The sequence below is a fragment of the Hoplias malabaricus genome, chromosome 10 (genome assembly GCF_029633855.1).
Source record: "Hoplias malabaricus isolate fHopMal1 chromosome 10, fHopMal1.hap1, whole genome shotgun sequence".
NCBI lineage: Eukaryota > Metazoa > Chordata > Actinopteri > Characiformes > Erythrinidae > Hoplias > Hoplias malabaricus.
Window position 1 is genome coordinate 22,407,096 of NC_089809.1, and position 21,584 is coordinate 22,428,679.

Here is a 21,584-nt window from a genome sequence, read left to right on the forward strand (position 1 = left end):
AGTTTTATTTATTGACAATTTTTTGAAGCAAAACCTTTTATCTCCAAAAAATGGTAATTTCAAAGGATAAGGGGAAAAAACACATTATGTGTTCAAACCTATATATATTTATCCTCAAGTATAGAGTATTTAAATACACCAGCTCTCATTTACATTACGTCCAAAAACAAACATTTTACTGGAGATACAAGGTTTTGTCTTAGCAGCAATGTTGTGTCACACATTAATAACCAAAGTCTGAACCTAGGAGAGAATAAGGGAAACATAATCATTGCATATTTGTGTCTGACTAACCAAAAATTAAATATCTCTGCCTGGTAGATTTAATATCTTCATAATGATACAGTCACCATTTAGCTTCTTTTTAGTCTCCGATGTTTCTGTCTGGAATTTCTGAACAATACGTCCAACCCCTTTTGTCTGACAATAAAATAGTGAGCAAATAACGAGTTGGTCGTGTGTGCAAATTATTTCATCAGATAAACAGAGTTTGGAAATGACTCTATTAACCTCTGAAACAAGCTTATTTCTGCGAGTTATTAAAAATTAATCTGATTCCTGTATACTTCCACATAGGTCTCCTAAACCAGTACATTACAAAATATTCATATGAAAACATCCAGTACATTTATAAGACTTTATTAAGCTTCTACTGCAAATGTGCAGTTGCAGAGATCACAGTCACTGTGCAGAGGAGTGGTCTGGAGGAGTGGGCCTGGGGCAATGTGGGAGGGCTGAGGGGTTTGAGATGGTTGGAATTGTTCCAGTGTCACTGACCTCCAGCTCACAATGAAGCCCACAGCCTACACCAACACAGCAAAGAGGAGGCAGGATTAGACGGAGAAAACCAGTAACAAGTAACAAAAGATGACGTCAGATTTGTCACTATTGTGTGCGTGAGAGAGAGAAAGAGAGAGAGAGAGAGAGGGGGTGGAGGGAGCAATCAAGTAATGGGCTTGGGGAAAGGGGAGAGTGAGACTGAGGAATTAGGAGAGGTGGGGGAGAGAGAGCGAGAGTGTAAGTGAAGGAGAGAGAAAGGGATAGCAAGATGTATAGAAAAGCAAAGGTGAAGGAGTGTGAGGGAGAGCAGAGAATGAGAAACAGAATGAGACAGAGAGAGACTCAAGTCAAAATAATCACATTACCTCAGCAGTCTGCAATGCTCTTTTTTTTTCTCTCATTCTTGGGGCTGTAATTATAGGGGGAAACCAAAAATGGGCATTTGTTAAAAGTGGGGGGTGCACACACACACTCTGGGATTTACAGGCTCCTCTGTGGGCTGAGACAAAGGGGCACTGGGTGGGGAGGCATGCTGCTGCTCTGCCCTGTCCCTCAGCACCTGTTACCTCTCGGGACCACAGTCACCTCCAGCAGCTTCCTGCAGCACATGACACAGCACAAGCCCTCATTACTCCTGATGCAAGAGCCTGCAACTCCCTTCTAAAAGAGACTGATTTGATGAACGCTATTTTAAACTCTAGCAGCGGTTAAGGCTGGAATATGGGCAATGCAGGCTGGTCAGGATCAGCACTCGTCAGCTGCTTCTAAGACCACCTCAACCACATGACCCCTCAGTATCCCGCAGAGATTAAACCCACATATTTCAGTCAAGTGACCAGCAAATGTCGAGGCAATGGCTTTAAATAAATGTCCTGCAGGTCATACAATGATCAAAGATGAACGTAGAAGCCCAGAAACTCCTACAAGTCTTGTCTATGTTCAATCGGCATTGAGTGTTCACCCCCCCCCCCCGTAACGTATGCCTCCATCAGAGAGCCTCCATTGATTTACGCAGCTGAACAGCTGCCGGCTGATGGAAAATGTGTAAAATTAATCAAGGTAAGAATTGGCATGTCTTCCATTAATCAATTTAATCACTCCTGAGTGCTGGACACTGCATTCAGATGCAAATAGACCTGTCTGGATGACAGCACTTATGTTATGTGTTCTAGTGTTGGGCCAATTACTTCTTTCAATTCTTCAGTTAATCTTATTGAATATTAGAGTTAAACTTGTTTAAGAACCACTGCTTTAAGCAGCAGCTGGGCTTTAAGCAGAAGAACAGCTTAGAGGAGATCAGACTGCATTGGATGTCTGATTAAAAAAAAGAAAGGTGATCAACCACAACAACTGCTATGACTTAGCTTTCATGAAGCAATGCCATTGAAAGTTTATGTGATACATCACCACGTTACTAGAGCGTTGCTAATTAAGCCTGGGTTTATACACAATACAGCTGCATCAGAACAACAAAGAATCAAATAAAAGCAGAGGAAGTAGGATAGCTCAAATTACTCAAGAATAACGCTTCAATGAGACAATGACTACAGTAAAAGTAAGAAGGCCTTTCCAAAAAGGGAAATAAAATGAAATGATTACCATAAGTGAAACATTAATAGTCACAGGCACCAATTCCATAGCAGTACACTATTAGTTGTCACTAATGTAACAAAATTAAAACACATTAATATAGCCCAGTTTTGAAGGAGGAGTTTGGTTGTTTTCTGAAAAATACATGCCTGTGTTGAATTTTATACCAGCAACAGGGACCAGGCAACACCAGACTGACTGTGTGATGAAGGTAAATTAAAGGGAGATGAAAATGGGGGAAAAATGAGAAAATAACCCCACAGGTTCCAAAAGAAAATTTCAGAAGTACAGATGGGGAGGGGTTCAGCACTCTGTGAAAGACATTGTGGGCAAATAGTGCAGCAATTCAAGAATACCCTTTCACAGCTTTAAACAGGGAACTCTGGATTTCCTCATCCACAGCACACAATTTCATTATATGATTCAATGTATCCAGAGATATCTATATGTACCCAGGAAAAGGCCTAACTACATAAAACCCTGACAAAATTCTGTAGTGAAAATCACGGCATGGGCTGAGTAACACAATATGCAAAATAGACTTGAACATTTGAGAAGATGTTCAAGATTTAGTGTCAGAGAAAGCATTGTTGTAAACATTGTTCTGTGCATATCATTGAACATTAACTGTGCCTTCATATATGTGCAAGTCACCCATATTGTTTACTCAAGTATCAGAAAATCTTCCTCTGAGGATCTACCAGTGGTACCAATCAAACTAAAAAGCCTGCTCACCCCCGTCCCCCAACCCAAGAATATTAGTGAACTGGAGGCCTTTGCCTATGAAGAATGGGTCAAGATTACTCAGGGGTGGGTGTCTGGCTATTCATCACATTGGCAGTTCATGACAGCAACTACATGCTTTAATAAGTACAAAATACACTGGTCATGAAGGAGCTGAATAATTCTGAGACTGCAGTAGTCATTAAAAGTGGCATTTCACAGTGAGTTTTGAGAAACCACTTGTTTAATGTGATGAGCTATTACATTTTTCTTGTTTGATTGCTTTATTGCAAACAAATAAAAGTTTGTAAATGATGCCAATGAGCCACATTTTCAGTGGGGGTAAAACTACTTTTATCGCAAATGTTAGATAAAACATTAAAAGCTTATGCTACTTCAGTGTAACTGGTGTGGGTAATAATTTCTTAGCAGTAATATAAACTCAAACATTTCAAGCACTAGACCTTCACAGAGAAGACACTGACTTCACCAGATAAAGAACAGGGTTGAGATGGTTAGTGATGATGAATTTAAGTGATGTATTATGGAATTTACTGGCTTTAAAGAAGCCTGAAAAGCCTATTTAGATAAAAGATAACAGTAAGAGTTAACTGGAAAAACTGAATGAGCCATCAGTGCTGAAGAGTCTGTATTTTTAGCTCAGCAGGTGAGCGGTGGACAGCTGGGACTGACATGACCTTAAGAGTCACACTTGACATTGAAACTGACCAGCTCAGCTGACACTGTAGTCACCATATGCTAGCTAAGGACAGTGTGGGATTCCCAACTACGCTCACACCCTTGTCCTGAAACCACCATGATCTGTTCTTCAGGAACGCGCTCCAGGCCAAGCCAGCAATATCTCCACTCTGGGTCTGAAAAAGAACATTTCAGTCAATCACCTCATTCTTGAAATAGGTCTGAAAATAGTTAATTTTAGCTTCCATGAGCATGGCAAAACTGGACCCTTGTGCAATTCATTTAGATCAACTGCGGTCACTAGTCAATGCTGCCATCTAGTGGCCAAATATTAAAAGCTCTTCTAGGATTCTTCAGAAAAATTCCAGCTAACGGCTTTGTAATAGAGTAGGTCCCCAACATGGGCCACTGAATTTTAAAACTGGTTTAATATAGAACCTCTAACACACCCAGGCCTCTAGGTGTCAGTATACCATGACAGAATCACCAGAGAAAAGGACTGACTGCTCCTGTAGAAACCATATTAAATGTTGTGGTAGGAGTGAAGTGTCAGCCTGGCCCCGTTTTCATAAAGAGGAAGGATGAAGGAACAGTGATAAAGCAGAGACATCCAGTGTACGTGCAGCATTTACCACAACAGAAATGAACACGTACCTCTCAAAACCTTTGGTAATCTCCCTGGTGAACTCCTTCCCTCCAATAGTGCACCTGCACTGCACAGCTGAGTGTTTTACCTGCTGCGATTCAACTGATTCAGCTCAAAGACTTGACCATTAGCTAATGGAGTGACTCAGGTGCAAACAGGCATGGAAGTGTGCAGCGCAGGTGGGAGAAAAAAAAACAAAAAAAAAAAACTAGGTCAACAGCATAAGCACCAATGAAAACACTTCCAGGGTCTGGATCAGCACTAAACCATCACGACACCTTTAGACACGGGGGAAAAAACTCAAAAGCACACCCGCACTTCTTTGAAGGTCAACTTGTCTATTTAATATATAAAATACGGTAAAACATACGCAAAAGGGGAGGGTCATAAAGGACAAATGGATACTTTGGTACAATAACAAACACTTTTTTTTGTAAAAGCAGTATATAATTTGTAATAACATATCAGTGCATACTTTGTTTATGAAAATATACACAAATTGTATATCATTCTCCGAAAACAACAGAAAATATTTTTTTGTTTACAACAAAACTCAAAGCAGACTAGCCGAACACAATATATTAGCTATCGTTTTTCTTTTTAAACTTTTTTCTTCAATTTCTATTCTAGTTGTGTGTGGTGTATATTCTTAATGAAATTACATTTCAGTTTATTTATAATATGACTCATTCTTTGCTTGTTTTACGCCCATGCATTGACATCTGTGTCTGATCTGAATAAATTAAATGAGTGGCTATCCCTACTCCTCTATGTGTAGAGATAGGTTTTGTACAATTGACTAAAAATTGCAGCATTAAACTGGTCATTCTATCAACTTGTAGAGCACTTCCCTCAGATACCAATAAGTACTTATATCACTATTGTCATTTTGTTTTACTTAATAAATCGTGCAATATTAGTAACACCCCTTTGAAGAAAAAAGAAACAAAAACAAACAAAAAATAAAAAATAAAGACATTTATATAATATTTCATATATAATAAAATAAAATCATAAAATAATATGCCTAACCTACACAAAATAAAAAGCAGAAAATAAAAAATCTCCAAATTATCATTACTATTACCATCAAAGATGATAATCATAATGGTAATGATAATCATTATAACAGTTATAATAAAAACAGACAATAGAACTGTCACCAGCACAAATTAACACTAGAAAAATTGAGATTCTCTAAACATCATTATACATGGGGGATACGGGGTGGGGCGAAAGTTAACTATTCACGTGACGATTGTCTTTCATTTTGATTATGATGACTCCTACCATTACCAAGAGATCCTTGCCAGAGCTTTTCAGCATAGCACTAAAGAAACCATTCAGGAAATCAATTCATTTGTTCAAAGCTCAGTCTTAAATTCTGCAGGTGTTCCGACATGCTTACCTGAAGAGAGGTGTGTGTGTGTGTGCGTTTGTGGTTAACTAGAGGCCAAATAGTGTGTGTTGCAGCTTTCTGTGTGAAGAGATTATCCAAATACTGGTCCTTGAGCATCTCCTTCGTGCACATCTTTGTGTTTTAACTGCTGTGACACAACTGAATCGACTCATCTGATGAGAAAGTCTGAACACATTTAAATAGCGAGTGCTAGAGGAGTTAACACTACAACACGTAATGCATGGGTGCTCACGGACCAGGACTGGAAAACACTGTCGGAGAAATAGAGACAGTGCCAACCTCTCCCATGGCTCTGGCCTCCAGACTGAGCTCGCCCACAGCACTAAATTAAAAGTTTGAGAACAATATCAAGAGTGCTGACGCTTATACGCAGCCATTAAAAGTGCATGCTCTCACTCTCTGTGATCTCTGACTGCCCTCAAAGCTGGTACATCCAGAATCATACAGTACTTCATCTGTAGCGGTGTGTAAGATTAATCGTAGCTGGCAGAGATGGATTACTGGTTGTGGTGGTAGTAGGCAAGGTGAGATGGCTGCTTGCATTTAAAGCATTAATCTTCCACGAGAATAAGACAGAGGGACAGTGAAAAAGTGAGTGAGAGATGCTGGGGGATGGAGGAGGGGGCAGGTGAGTAAATAAATAAATAAATAAATAAAACTAACAAAAAAAAAAAGAAAAAATAATAATAACTGGCTGCTGTAATCTGACTGGATATGAGTGAGCTTTTATAATATGTACGCTGAGAGAATAACCAAATTAAGCAAGCTCTGAGAAAGCTCAGGTTTACTCTAGTTTTGGGGAGAACACCTTTTTTTTGTTTTTGTTTTTTTTTTCCAGGAGCAAGACCCTACTTTCACCATCCGTAAAGAATCTCATTAGATCTGTCACAGTTAATCTCTTTTCCAATCATTTTAAAAGATAGAGCTTCGAGGGAAAATAGCAAATATTGGCTAAAGATTTGGGATACGAATACACATATATCACAATCCAAGTCATATTAGACACTTGTCATATCCTTTACCCAGACTTTGAACAGTGACTGCTGGACATCTAAGCCCACCCTATACTTCATTATCATTATCTTAATCAACGAGACTTCCTTCATTCTATTCACTTATGCACTACACTAATGCACCATAAAACAATTTGTGTACATCATTGTTAAATAATAGACATTTCTCTTTTTTTTGCGCTTTGAGAATTGCACATTTGCAACACGTGTCAAGTCTAATCTATTATGCTTAAAGTACAACGTTTCTTTTTTACAAAAAGGTGACATTTTTTTGTCTTCAATAATGATTCACCGTCAAAAATGAGACATGAAAGATGGGGCCATAATCACACAGGAACATGAGTTCTTCTTCCCTGAATGGCACGCAAATGGTCTCTGAGAGGAGGGATGGAGTGAGTCTTTAACGCAGAGCCCCATCAGACCACTACGGAGCTGTCTTTAGGCGGTCCACCGCGGACAGTCCTGCAGTTCTGCGTGAGACTGAAAGCCCTGTGGTCAAGCCAGCGTGGAGCAGAAGGAAATGAAAGCAATGGCGGGCGGCAATCCATTGATCAGAATGATCAAGTGAGAGAGGAAATGAGGAGGGCAATGAGGCGTAGATTCTGGAGAAGTCCTCTCTGGAAAGCATGTGTGTATGTATGTAGGGAGGTTGGAGATAGAGATGGAGAAGGAGCAGAAGAACCCCCCACCCCCTTTTTTAATTTTTTTTTTATGAAAGACCTGACTAGTAAAGAGGGTAAAGGGTCGGTGTGTTGGGTTGCTGGGGTTTAAAGTGCACTCCATCAGAATTACCATTAGAAGAAAAAAGAAAACCCACTCCTAAAACAGTCATATCCATGTCTGCATCCCTTGCTGCACGTCTACCCGGCTCGCTTGCAACACAGCAGTTTATTTACACATAGAAATAGAAAGAGAGCTCCACTGAGAGTTACATCTCTGCTTCAGGCAGATCCAGCATGGTGTGTATGATCATACACGAATGTACAGTCCTCCTCAACGCAGCATGAAGCCAGGCTCCACTCCAGATGTGGAATGCCCCCGACTATTCTAGAATCCTTGCGCCACTGTGTTCAGAGTTCTAGAACTCGTGCTGAGTTCTGCTCCACTCTCCGATCCTCTCCTCTCAGCACACAAGAGCCTTTGCAGAAACACAGAGGAAGGGGGGAACCCGGGTATTTACACGCCTTGAAACGCCTACAAATCCACGGCCCTGAGCCCTCAATGGCTCAGATTGTTTCTAAACTCTTCTGGCTCCTTAAAACGACAATTTAAGAATACTTGTTCATAAGATTAACTAAAAAAAAAAGGAAAACAAAAAACAGAAAATAAAGTCTGAACTGCGCAGCCAGACATACAAGTAATAAATACATAACGCGTTAGGCTGCTTCTCACGTAAACCAGCGGTAGTGACACTAATACAGCCGCCCACTCCCAAACACAGAGTGTTCCAGCTGAGCAATGTGTGTATACACTCGTAATTAATATCAGGACTGGATTTCAATTTTTACAAATAGGGCTACATTTCCACCTGACTACACCATACGTACAAACATACGTACTTTTGTGTACAAAAGTGACATAACCGAAAATAAAAGAAAATGCGGTCGCCTCTCCTGCTAATGAATAGCTACCTCAACGAGCTCTCCATATGAAGGTGCACTGGTGAGAGATTTGGTGCAAGAGTTAAACAAAACATTGAAACTGGAACTGAGCACTTGGCTGTATCTGTATCTCTGTCTCACTGTTTACACACACATGTGCACACAAATATATTTTTCTCAGGTTGTCCCCAGTTCTATGTTGACCAGACTTCACCTCATGGTTCAAGTTGCATCAAGTCACCAAAGTCCTTCCCTGAAATATGCACACTGCTTTGCTGTTGTTGTTTTTCTCAGATCTTGATAAGCACAGCTGAGACGAATGTCATGATTGAACGCAATAAAAACAATGCATGTGGCATTTTGAAATATGCTGAGAGTTGATACTATAGGCAGCTGTTTGAGCAATGATAGTAAAAAGAAATAAGAAAAAGATACAAGATTGTAGAGAACAGTCAAAAAGTTAACAGCAAACACAACCCATCTCTCTCACACACACACACACACAGGAAAAATAAAGAGAGAAGAAAAAAAAGAAAAAGAAAAAAAAAAACCTCAAGCAACATCATGACCTGGATAATGGCTTCTGTGAGCGGCTAATCTACACAACAAAACGAGCTGCTTCAGTTTTGATGTCAGAAACGGTTTCACCAGAGCAGTGCAGCTGGACTCGGATCAACAAGGTATAGCAGAGAGGACCACGGGTGAGGACAAAGACCAGAGATCAGCAAGGCCAGACCTTGCGTCTCTCCTGAACTGTCCAGCTCTTCAGTCTCCCTGTTAACACGTGCACCTGGATTGGCGACCTTGTCCACTTGCATGTGCGTGTGTACATATATGCATAACCAGTATCATGAGAGTGAGAGAGAAACAGAGAGAGAGAGAGAAACGGAGGCTGAAAAAAGTTGAAAACGAGTGTGCGCAGGTGTACTCATGCATGTGTGTTGAGTGCCGCTGAAAGAAGCATGTGTCACAGGGGAGGAGAAATATGTGTGCATGTATGTGTAAGTGTATGTGTGTGACAGAGGGTAGCGCTCTCTAGTTGGCTTGTGTGTTTATGTGACCCAGGTATCCAGTCTCATGCGCTTGACGTTGGCTCCTTCTTGTGACTCTGAGGAAGCTGCCTGATCTCCGGAGGGTCGGATGGATCCCAGTGCTGCAGCGCTGAAATCTGGAGCTCGTGCCTGCCCTCCTTCATCCCGGTCACTGCCCTCATATGAGCTGCCATTGCTGCTGATGCTGTCAACTGGAGAGCGGCCGGTGGGCTCCAGACGCAGGGCTCCTGGGTACTGGGTGACGGTCAGCCCAGTAACAGCACTTGCAGTAGCCGCAGCTACTCCTGTAGAGCTGGGAGTGCTCCTGTCCCGGTTAGGAGAAACAGGCTCGGACTTGATGCTCACACCGGGGTTCGTGTTCACTGTCAGAGTGGCACCATGAGGGATAGGACCTACCGGCCTGAGAGAGAGAGAGAGAGAGAGAGAGAGAGAGAGAGAGAGATAGATTATTAATCTGTTTACACATTACCAGTGTAATCATCATTTAGCAAACAGGAGAAACAGCTTAGTGAGATTACAGAGACAGAGTGCTGACTGACACAAAATACAATCACTAAGACAAAACTGGAGCCCATGACAACAGTTCTTGACAAACTTGCCACTTCCATAATATCTTCAACATAAAATTACAAGTTAAACTGTCCAGAATAAACAGGCACTTGTGCTGTCCAACTGGACAAAAGCCAAACATAATGTGTGTTATTGGTGAGGGTGCATGGGAGATCCTGCAGATGAGGCACTCAGACATAGAGAAGACGTTATGAGGCAACGGGACAGCTGTTCACTCCCTAAGCCATGCAATCTCACTCTGGTCTCTTTCTCTCTCACACCAAGGCTCAACTTCATCACTCCCTTAACCACAGATGCTAAGTGCGTGGTAGAAATGTGTTCCTTAAGAGAAACAAGAGAAAGAGAGAGGTAGAGACAGAGGAATGTAACAGAGACTTAAGTCTCTTGGAGTTGTACAACTTAACTGATCTCTAAACTAAATATTCCTCAAAGCTGTGTATCAACACAAAAAGCCCAATTCAGCAAAACGTGGAAACATGACAAAGAAACGCGGCTGGGCCATTTGCAACAAGAAAAAAGAGAGAGAGAGAGGAAGAGAGACTAAAAGAAAACAAAGAAAACAAAAAAGTGGAAGAAAAACAGGAAAGAGAAAAAAGAAAGAGAGAGAGAGAGAGAGAGACAGAAAGAAAAAGCGCACACAACACACTGATAGTATTTTGAGGGAACAGGCAGACAGAGGAAATAAACAGTCAGTCGGTCAGTGAGACAGACAGAGAGAGAGGAGGTGGAGTGTACAGTACCAGCTGAGCCCCTCCTCTCTGCCCAAGAGTAAGCTGGCCTGTGAGGTCACACTGCAGAGAGAAAGACAGGCGAAAAACACGCTAGCACCTACTGTTTAAAACTCATCCCCTAACACCCTTTCCCCAACTCTCACACACACCATCAGCAGTTACATTTAGACTGGTAGCACAGTCACAGAGGTGTTTTAAAACAGAAGGTGACAAGATGATCAGTAGTTACATACTTTCCAGGTCTGTACACACACAATCACACACAGGAATTTCTGCCTCGACCAGGGGACAACAGACACTTGAAGAGATTTAAACCGGTCTTTGGCAGACTGATATTGAGAGTATCAAGCTGTTAATCACAGGTGACAATAAACTATAACCTACTGTTCTATATAAGTTAGCGATTATGAATAGTATTTAGATCACAACACATAACATTTATTAAAACAAAACAAGACGGTTAAAAAAAAAAAACTGTAAGATTATGTCATCAGTTTCTCACACCATGAACCCTGTCAACATTACTGCCCACTGTAACTGATCTAATGCTACAAATGAAGCAGATAGACATTAGGTTTCAAAACATTCAAGTGTTCCCTTCAACATACATGCTGTTACGGAGACTGAATGTTGGATGAGTCAGATGAAGCAAAGGCTCTGCAAAAAGCCAAACACTTAAGCAAACACACCCTCCAAAAACCACAAAAACACTCAAAGTCTAGTCTTGATGTAAGACAAGTACACTGTAATTCCAATGGATCAAGAAACAATAGACCTCCAAACACAGTACAGTAACAGGAAAAAAATGGGGAAAACATTATGACATGGAAAAGAAGTAAAAAGCAGATCAATTAAATGAAAGCTTTGTCACACTTGATTTACACTGCAAGTAGTAGGCCAAACAGAGACATAGACCAACAACACACAGCTCAGACGCCACAAAAATGACTGTACATACAGTATAATATACCCACACTACATTTTACGCCTAACAAAATAATGTTTGTTTATTTTTGTGGTGCCATTAAATTATATTAAAACTCTTAGTACGTTTAAAAGCACTTGCTGATTTGTAATATATTGATCAAATGCTATATTATTCTCTTTAAAAAATTTAAATGTACTAATTACCAGCAGCACTACAATTTCCCCTTCCTAGTACATGCTTTGAGAGAGTGTATAAGGAAGCAGATTTCATTTACTTCAAAAATTAAGTGTGAGCAAGTATTCATATTCTTACACAAATAAATATTCAAACCCCATTTCCCAAAGAGTTGGGACAGTGTGCAAAATGAGGTAATGATGTACAAATCATTTAAGTTTAATTGAAAATAGCACAAAGACAATTATTCAAAATGTTGACACAGGAAAACCTGGGACAGGACAACATAAGTTGTGGAATGATACTCAAAAAAAAAAAAATTAAAAAATAAATATATAAATAAATAAATAATGGGGAAAAAAAAAGGTAAATTGGGAACAGGTCAGTGACATGACTGGGTTTTAAAATGTGTGTGTTAGAGAGGTAAAATTTGGGGAGAAAATGGGGAGGTTCTTCACTCTGTCAAAGACTATAATATGAAATAACACAGGGATCTGATGTACTATACATACTATCGTCAAAGGTTTCAGAGAATCCAAAGAAATATCAAAATGCAGGGCTGGCTGGGATTTTTCAGCCCCTTAAGTGGCATTTAATTAAAAATGTATTTGTGTTGACCTATTGTATTATAAGCAAAAAACACTAAGTTTTAAAATCCTATAACAAGCAACAATGGGAAAACATTTCACATAGTTACGGCGACTGGTCTCCCCAGTTCTCAAACTCTTAGAGGTGATGCAACACAGTGGTATATTTTTTTTGGAACTTTTTGAGGGCATCACATTCAAAATCAGCAATTGTTCTTTTTTAAAATCAGTACATTTTAAAATACTGCCTTTCAATTAAATACGTGGTTTCAATAATTTGCACATCATTGCATTTTGTTTTTATCCACTTTTCTTTTTTTGGAAATTGGCTTTGTACATATTTGCTTAAAATATTTTTCAAATTCTGGTTATAATAGAAATAGCTGTAACGAGCATGGCCACTTGCTGTGGAGGTTTTTTTTCCTCTTGTTCAATTTTAACAAACATTCAGACCACTTAATTTTCCATATGTTCATAAATATGCAGCATTAGATCCAGTGTGGTTTATTGGATCCTGAACTAATTATACAAAATCTGATTTTGTTGGTATTTGTCAACTATAAACTTTCTACCACATATTGTGTTAAAATAAACTTCTACAGTTCCAAGCATTATTTCATTGCCTGCTCTGATGGCTAGTTTATTAAAATTTCGATTTACTGCCAGTGGATTTTGTTCCCTTGCAAATGTTTTGCAATACCTTGCTCATATTTTCCCTGCTTGCTGTATGGAAAAAGTGTTGTGTCATCTACACCAAAATTTGCATGTGCACATTTTGTTTTATGGTAGAATGTTTGTGAGAATACAGGGAAAATTACTTCTTGTGCTGACACTAACCATACAAACAAGCTGGAACGGAAAACATAATAATAATAATAATTTACTAAGGTCTACCACTACATCAAACTTGACTGGTCAGAAGAAAGTGTTATAACCATCACATAGGATGGAAAATATGGATTAAATTCATCTTATCAATCATTACATTTGAGTCAAGTTGTCATCAGTACACTTTGTAGTTTCAAAGAACATGATCTTAGAAACACAATGTATACCTTCTACATGTTTTACAGAGAGTTTAGAGAATCAGGACTGTAAAATGAATGAATGAATTAATTAATTAATAAATAAATAGTGATGCACACAGGCATACTGTAATTTTTAGTGATCACAAAAACTCAGGGGTAGGGCTTGGGAACCTGAGTGCTGTATTGCCCTAAACAATTGCCCCAACATCAAGAGATGGCGAGTTCGATCTCTGGTGTTGCCTGTGTTCACACTGGCAGCAATGCAATGCAAAATGTGTGTATTTGTTCATTCCCAATGAGAGATTTTGGGCGACAGGAGGCAGTGCAAACACTGGCCTAGAAATCTGTTCCTACAAGATACAGAAAGGAATCTCACTCTTGCAGTGTCAAATTGTCCTGTGTAAGGGGTTGTGTCTTTACAGATATACTGAGATATAGAACAAGGACAACAATACTGACAAAATATACTGACTGTAGATTACTAATAACTGGTTAGAAAATTAATCTTGGGGAAAAATAAAAATAAAAAACAAATTAATTAATAAACCTCTTTAGTTTGGCTTTATATATATATTTTTTTCCCCTTAATTTTGGCCTTAATTTTATATCGTTTACCCCTTTCATGTAATCAACCAGACGGTATTGATGACTGAACTTGCCTTTTAACCTGCTTGTGGTCACAGGTTGCCACTTCAGTCTTAAGAGATAAACCAATACCCACTGAGCACTAGGGGGTGCTGGGTATTTAAAAAAAATAAACATACAAACAAAACCAAAACACCTAGATATTTTCTTACAACAACAAAGCAAAGCATGACTTCACCGACATTCACCTAGACAACCCCAACAAACACAGATATAGTGCAAAGTAAAGCAACAAAGAGAACCCCCAAAGGATCACAAAGCAATGCTTAACATAGGCATGACTGAAGAGAGGAGTGCTGTGGACAGAATGGTCTGCTGGGCAGTAGAAACAAACAAATTTTGAGACTCTGTCGGAGGCAGTATGATGACCTGACCCATACTGACTGCAGACAGGACAACAGCACATGAAAAGCCAACTCAGTGCAAGTTTGGCTAAATAACAGTTCCCCTAGTGGCCTATTCACCTGAGGTTAGCAGCCAGACCGGAGATGCAGTTAGCCATCTCCCCGTTCTGTTTGTCTGCACCCCACATGCTGTAAACAGACAAGAGAGAGCACACACAAACACACGCGCACACGCACACACACACACACACACACACACATATAGAGGGCAGGTTAGAGAAGATTTACACCCCCCACTAAGCTCCCTGCACTAAACCTGTGTTAACAAGTGTGGTCATTGGTGCGATGCAAAAGAGACTAATGACTATCACGCATATCTTTAACCCAGCTAGAAGAAGTCAGGAACACATGGCTAATACACCTTGAGCCAGAGCCAACTGCAGAACTCCACGCATGTGTCTGCATAGCTGCTATATAGGTCAACCTCTCATGCAGAATACACAGGCAACAGACTGCCTGCTACTGTGATTATGTACTTTAGCCTTAATCTGAATGACTTTGTGTGTTAGTGTGGTGCAGCATGACTCAAGTGTTCATCCAATAAATTAATTTTATATATATATATATATATATATATATATATATATATATATATATATATATATATATATATATATATATATATATCCAATCAATCATACAGATGAACATCTCTTGATCTATGCCTGGAGCTATATACTAATTCAATTCAAAGCTGAATGTGTTAATATTATGTACAGGTGATGTACAATTCTTTAAATGCAGTCTTAGCTATATTCCCAACTACAAAACTTGCCTTTTTTTAATAGTATAGTATATAACAATATTGTCAGTATTTTTACATTAAAGCTCTTGTATCTAAATTATTAGATTAAGATTAAAATATTATACATAAAAATAATACTACAAATAAAAGTCATACATTTCACAGAAATCTTTGAAAAACAGAACAGCAATTTAAATAACAGTGTGATATTAAGTACTGTAATTAACCCACACACTTCCATAGGGAAACAAATGCTTGTTTATCTAGATAAATTCTAGCTTGTCACACATGGCACACAGCTGCCAGCTCGGCAAATCAAACTGATTGGAGAGTGTGATTTAGCACAGCTTGTGAAACTCTTGCCATTTGAGGGAGGTTATTAAAAAAAATAAAAAGAGTTAACCAGAGATGCACAGAGTTTTGCTCTGCTCCAGCTTTCAGGTTTGGTACCAAACTTCAGTTTTGTTGGATTTAGTACCAGGTATAAATCACCAAAATTATTCAGACTACACCAGAAGTTAAAAGAGATGTCTTTGGTATAAATTGATTTTGAACATCCTAAAAACCTTATCCTTCCTACTAAGGTTCATCAAAAGTTTGCAACTTCATGCTGTGTTCTCCCAGTGACCCGTTTGTGTGTTGCTAAATAAACCATGGTAATGGGCCCTTGTAGCCTAAAGTCTTATTAAATTTCAAATAAAAATAAAACTTGTAACAACAAACAATAAATGTAATTTCAGTATATGTATTACTACTGTTACTAAAAAAAAAGAAATAATCATAAAAAACATTCAATTATTGATGTGTAACATATCATGAGCCTTCCTTAATATTCTAGAAAGTATGAATATTCAGGATTAAGTATTTCACTCATTTGTTTATTATATAAAAGTCTTTAATATCAAGCAAAAAGTGATCATATATCTAATTAGCTGTTTTTCGTCAAAGCTGCCTGCATCTAGCACCACAAACACATGACAAAATCTAAATAAAACATTTATTTACATAAATCCTATTGGTGTGATTAGAACATATGTAAAAGGTTACTGCTGAAAACTATTAAACTAACATAAAAATACTGCAACTCAAATAATTGTATTGGGGCAGTTTTTTAACCTTGGTTACAAGCCTATAATATGTCTTGGGGTGAATGTGTAACTCAAGGCCCAAATGCTTTACACTCTCATTCTGGTGTAAAATATCTGAGGTGAACAGGAAGAGAAATAGTGCCTGTGGGAACCCACAGAGGTTATACTTGTGCAGGTGGGAAAACACAGGTATGTGTGTAAGGGAGTGTGAGTGTGTGTTTGTGTATGTGCATCCAAACAAATGTGCTTGTACTTACACAAGGTTACTGAGTGAAGCCAGGCTGAGCTGCTGTGGTTGCTGCTGTGGCTGCTGCTGATGCTGCTGTTGCTGTTGCTGGGATACTGATGGCTGCTGCTGTGGTTGCTGAGATACTGATGGCGGCTGCTGTTGCCAAGTAGTCACGTTGCTTGGCAACAGCGCACCCTGTGGCGTGAAGGCCTGAAGGGCTGTGAGATCTGCACTCGTCAGCTGATACTCTACAGAGAGAAACGAAAGAAAAAGAGATGTAGATTTATGCAGATTTGTTCTCCTTTTTAATTCAAAGGCAGCCTTGTGTGTGGTCCGTACTAAGTCTTGAAGCTAATTTAGAAGGTATTTAGGAATTTGAAAACAAAGTAAATGCAACCAGGATCCAGTCCCAAGGAGAAAGATGTTTACAAAATGTAACAATAAAACACAGATAAATGGAGAGAGATGAAAGAAAAAAAATACAATAACTGCTTGAAGGATTACTGTTGATTTAAAAAAAAAAAAAAAAAAAAAAAATATATGACATCACTCTCTTACCTGTGTTGTAGGCAGTTGGCATAGAGAATGGGGTCAGGAGGCTGGGCGTTGCCACGGAAACCACTGGAGTGGTGAGAGGCTGGGTCACCTGGGAGGCACCTAACCGTTGAGCATTCTGGAGAATGGAAAGCAAGACAGACAGGATTAACTTTAGTTTACAGGATAAAGCACAGCACCTTTTTGGGCACAGTATATATATATATATATATTTACTGACACTTGGAACAGTGTCTATGACTTTTCACTGATAAACTTGGCTTGCAGGCTCCTGACATTACACATCATGCATCATGTCAAAAGCATGCAGCTCACAGCTCTGTAGAGAGTGTCAGACAGGATTTAAAAAAAAAAAAAAAAAGAAAAAGTAAAAACACATTCTGAAGTGTCTTTTTTCCAGGTGCCACCAGTTCTGCACCAACCATCAAAGCATCTTACTTCGTCCTTCATCGGTACCATAGTCATGAAGATTAAAAATCACCCACTGTGTATCATGCAGACTCAAACACATGCAATGCACTCTGATGGGAATTTTTAACAGATCAAACTGAAAACAAAATAAATGCCTTATAATTGTATCAACACATGCAGAATATGTATTCATATAAAACCTCACACACCTTTGCACAGTGGGCTGCTATATACAAAGAAAATACACTTACACTTTATGCAAACCAAATCAAATGTGTTTTCCTAAAAAAAAGCCCACACAGAGAAAGCATGCAAGACACATCCCAGAAATAAGTGTTTATGTTTGGCTTCTTTCTGGCTTTGATCCAGCATGCCTGATGTGCCTGATGATCATCATGTTTATGTGCACAAAACCCTTATGCACAATACACTGCTTAGCTGACAGCTGCTGATACTGGTGACTTATTACAGAAGTATTTACACAGTAACACAATTTTTATTGTTTAGCCCATGTACAACACCACAATCCGTTTAATACAAAGAAATCTGAAAGTTACTGAAGTGTAGACTTTCAATTTTAAAAAAATGTTGTTTAACAAAAATATTACAACAGTAGTTCAGAATTTTTTATTTTTTTAACATAGTCTCTCCTAATAATAACAACAACAATTGTTAATATTATGCTTAAAAACTGAACAAAACTTTGAAAATTAAACAAAAAACCCACCAAAAACCTGGGAATAGTTTAAGTATTTCTCAGAATTGATCAAGAAAAATGGCTTCACTCAAGATCTTAGGCATATCATTGGAACTGGGTCACTGGTATTTACTGAAGATGTGACTGCTTATAGAACTGAAAGGATGCAATCTGAAGAGTAATGTGCTATATTTTCTGCTCAGGTTCAGCTAAATGCCGCGAAAATGATAGAAGGCTTCACAGTACAGATGGATAATGACCTAAAACATACCGCAGATGCAACCCAGGAGCTTCCTGAGGCAAAGAAATGGAATATTCTTCAGTGGCAGTCACCTGACATCAAAGTTGAGAATGCTTTTCATTTACTGAAGGCATAAAGACCCACAAACAACCAGAAAGCACAAGAGAGAACGGACAACAGTGCATCTCAAAGGAGGAAAATCTGTAGTTGGTCCATGGGTTCCAGACTTCAGGCAGTCATTCAATGCAAAGCACTGTTTAAATTAAAATAATTGTTCCATTTATTATTTTACTTTATCCAATTACATTTGAGTCTCTGTAAGATTATGCAAAAAAATGGCTGTAAGATTTGTTAAACCCTGTCAATTACAGATGAATTAATAAATCTTGAAATTTTACTATACAAATCCACTGTGGTGGTTTACAAAGACTAAATTTTAAAAAATTGCATCACTGTCCATATACTTCTGGACCCGACTGTATAGTGGCAACATTTTTCATTGCAGAGTCAACCTAGTTCTCAATTCTCTGACTGAACTAGGCAATATGAAGACAAAATGTTACTGTTAAAATAAAAACATGGAAAATATACCAAAAACGTTTAGCTTACTTTATGAAGAAAACTAATAATTTTTATATATATCAGTCAGCAAGGCTCTGCTGAACTAAAATCAACTATAATATTAAAACCTAAAATGTAAAATAGTGCTTGGCAATATAACTTTTCAACATTTTTTAGCCCACTAATATCTGTACCATATAATTTTAATCAGGCTTTAGTCTGAACAAACATATTTTGTTTACTACATTAATGCGCAAGGAACACTGATTACAATCCCTGTTGGAGCATGCAAACTACAGCTACAACTGTTTTCATTATCTAAAAGGACTCTACTCTGACAAAAAGTCAAGCATGGCAGTGTGTGAAAGCCATCAAACATTCACAGCACAACAGACATCTTTGACTGTCCAAACCTTCACAGCACAACAGTCTAGTAAAAGGGAGCTATATTCACCTCACTCACCAACTCCAACTCCTCATCTGTCTGCAGGGGGCAAAGAGGGAACGGACAAAAAACAGGGATTACAACTCTCCACACACACACACACACACACATCTGCACCCTTAATAAACAAGCTCCAAAGGGAAAGAATGTATGAATGGTCCCCTAACTAACAGGTATATTTGCTAAATCTGTAGTTGAATATGAGCTGTACATAGATGTGAGACCATTGTACAAACCACAAACAGTAACAACAGAAAATTGAAATCCTTTCAACTGTGGTTTATAAACCAGAAAACTTCCTCTAAAAGATGAATGCTTTAAGGTCTGAAGCAACACAGGTACTTATGAAACTCCATTAAGACAGCAAAGAACTCATTAAGGAAAATCTTCACACTCAAATTTATATAGTGATAATTAAAAATGCTGTTATTTCATTACTGTCACAGACGCACTCTCCAACATTTACATTTATGCATTTGGCAGATGTTTTATCCAAAGTGACTTACAAGAGAGGATATATCTCAAACAACAATCTAATGATATATTTTATTTTTGCTTTATTTGAGTAATAGTTTATGATAATTTGTCACAGACACACACAGAGTTGTGTGTGTGTGTATATATATATATATATATATATATATATATATATATATATATATATATATATATATATATATATATATATGTGTGTGTGTGTGTGTGTGTGTGTGTGTGTGTGTATTTTGGCCCAGCTGGGCTGTGTGTGTCCTGCTGTTGTTCTCACCAGCTGCATGAGGCCTTTGCTGCTTTGTGAGGTGATGACCCGGAGGTCCGGCTTACGACTGTTCACCATCTGAGGGCTGGGCGGAGGGGGAGACTTGGCCGGAACTACTTTCCCCATGCTGTTGCCGTTGGAGACAGAAAGGAGGCCTGGGGAGGCCCTGGCACTGATGTAGCCATTAGCTGCAGAGAGAGGGAGCAATGTGTCAATAGATACTTGTATTTACAGTGTTCACACCCCAGAAAACCTTCAAGAAAACTTTGCTTAAATATACACGCACATGCATGCACACCCACGTACTGCCCCTGTGGACATCTGACGCATTTTGTGTCTGACCAGGAAAAACAAAGCAGCTGAATATTTGCACAGCAGGATAACATTCGGACTAAGCTTGTTACAGTCCATCCCACCATGTCATTTGCATTTTGTAACAACACATGCTCAGTGTTGCAAATGTAATCCCCTGTTTTCCAGGCTTATAAACCTATTATGACATAATTGGGGGATTAATGGCAAGTGGTTTTTAATCTGTGTCCGTGTGGCACGGGGCTCTGTAAAAGGAAACCAAGGGCTTGAATGAAAATCAACTGGCACTGAAACTACATATCTCTCACCTCCACTGGGAGAGTGGCGTGGATAAAATCCAGGGGAAAACACATATCCATTTGATTCTTTTTATGTTTTGTATGAGTATATATCTTCTCAGCTGGGAACAGCAAGTTTAAAAAAAAATCTTTCATGTGGACTAAACTAGAGGGCAGTGTTTCAAATGGACAGGGGGGAAAAGAAACACACACAGAGAGAGAGAGAGAGAGCAAGAGAGCGAGAGATGTGGTTTTCCTGTGGTTTTAAGAGGGCTGAAGGTAAACTGTGGTCTCCAATCTCTCTATATTTCCTGAAATAATATACTCTTTTATAACTATTAATATTCTGGCTTAATATAACATGACATATAAACTACTAAATTAATACATTAACTTGTTATAATGTTTCTTCTGATACCATACAAAAGTACATTATTATAGTTCACAAGTATTACTGAAACATAATGATAAAAACATTGTGCTCTTTGATCAATGGTAGTAAAATAACGATATTAATATCCTGAAACTGGCTAAAATCAGGCAAGGGAAATTAAGGAAATGCCCCAGGATCAAATCTAGATTTTTTTTTGCTGTGTGGTATTCACAAGTCCCAATAGACAATCCAGTCTCAAAGCAACAAAAGTATTGGTGGAGCTTATTATGAATGCCATGTG

General features: G+C 38.7%; 1 protein-coding gene and 1 long non-coding RNA gene across 4 annotated transcripts in view; both read right to left on the minus strand.

Moving 5' to 3' along the window:
* Positions 1–666: 666 nt before the first annotated feature.
* LOC136708099 (uncharacterized) lies at positions 667–4,581 on the minus strand. Its single transcript, XR_010804317.1, has 3 exons — positions 4,447–4,581; positions 1,146–1,378; positions 667–803 (listed from the first exon to the last, which is right to left on the minus strand). It is a non-coding gene; the product is annotated as an uncharacterized lncRNA (long non-coding RNA).
* A 189-nt stretch (positions 4,582–4,770) lies between these two features.
* The window catches only part of mef2d (myocyte enhancer factor 2d), a 61,509-nt gene continuing 44,695 nt past the window's right edge, over positions 4,771–21,584 (minus strand). The window contains exons 7-13 of one of the 3 annotated variants that reach the window (XM_066682672.1): positions 20,330–20,508; positions 19,573–19,602; positions 17,212–17,326; positions 16,682–16,901; positions 14,652–14,720; positions 10,835–10,885; positions 4,771–9,924 (exon numbers count right to left, since the gene is read on the minus strand). In XM_066682672.1, the coding sequence (XP_066538769.1) occupies positions 9,525–9,924; positions 10,835–10,885; positions 14,652–14,720; positions 16,682–16,901; positions 17,212–17,326; positions 19,573–19,602; positions 20,330–20,508 (1,064 nt within the window). In that variant the 3' untranslated portion in view covers positions 4,771–9,524. The remainder of the gene's footprint in view (positions 9,925–10,834; positions 10,886–14,651; positions 14,721–16,681; positions 16,902–17,211; positions 17,327–19,572; positions 19,603–20,329; positions 20,509–21,584) is intronic. The other 2 variants (XM_066682673.1, XM_066682674.1) reach the window with 2 other exon arrangements.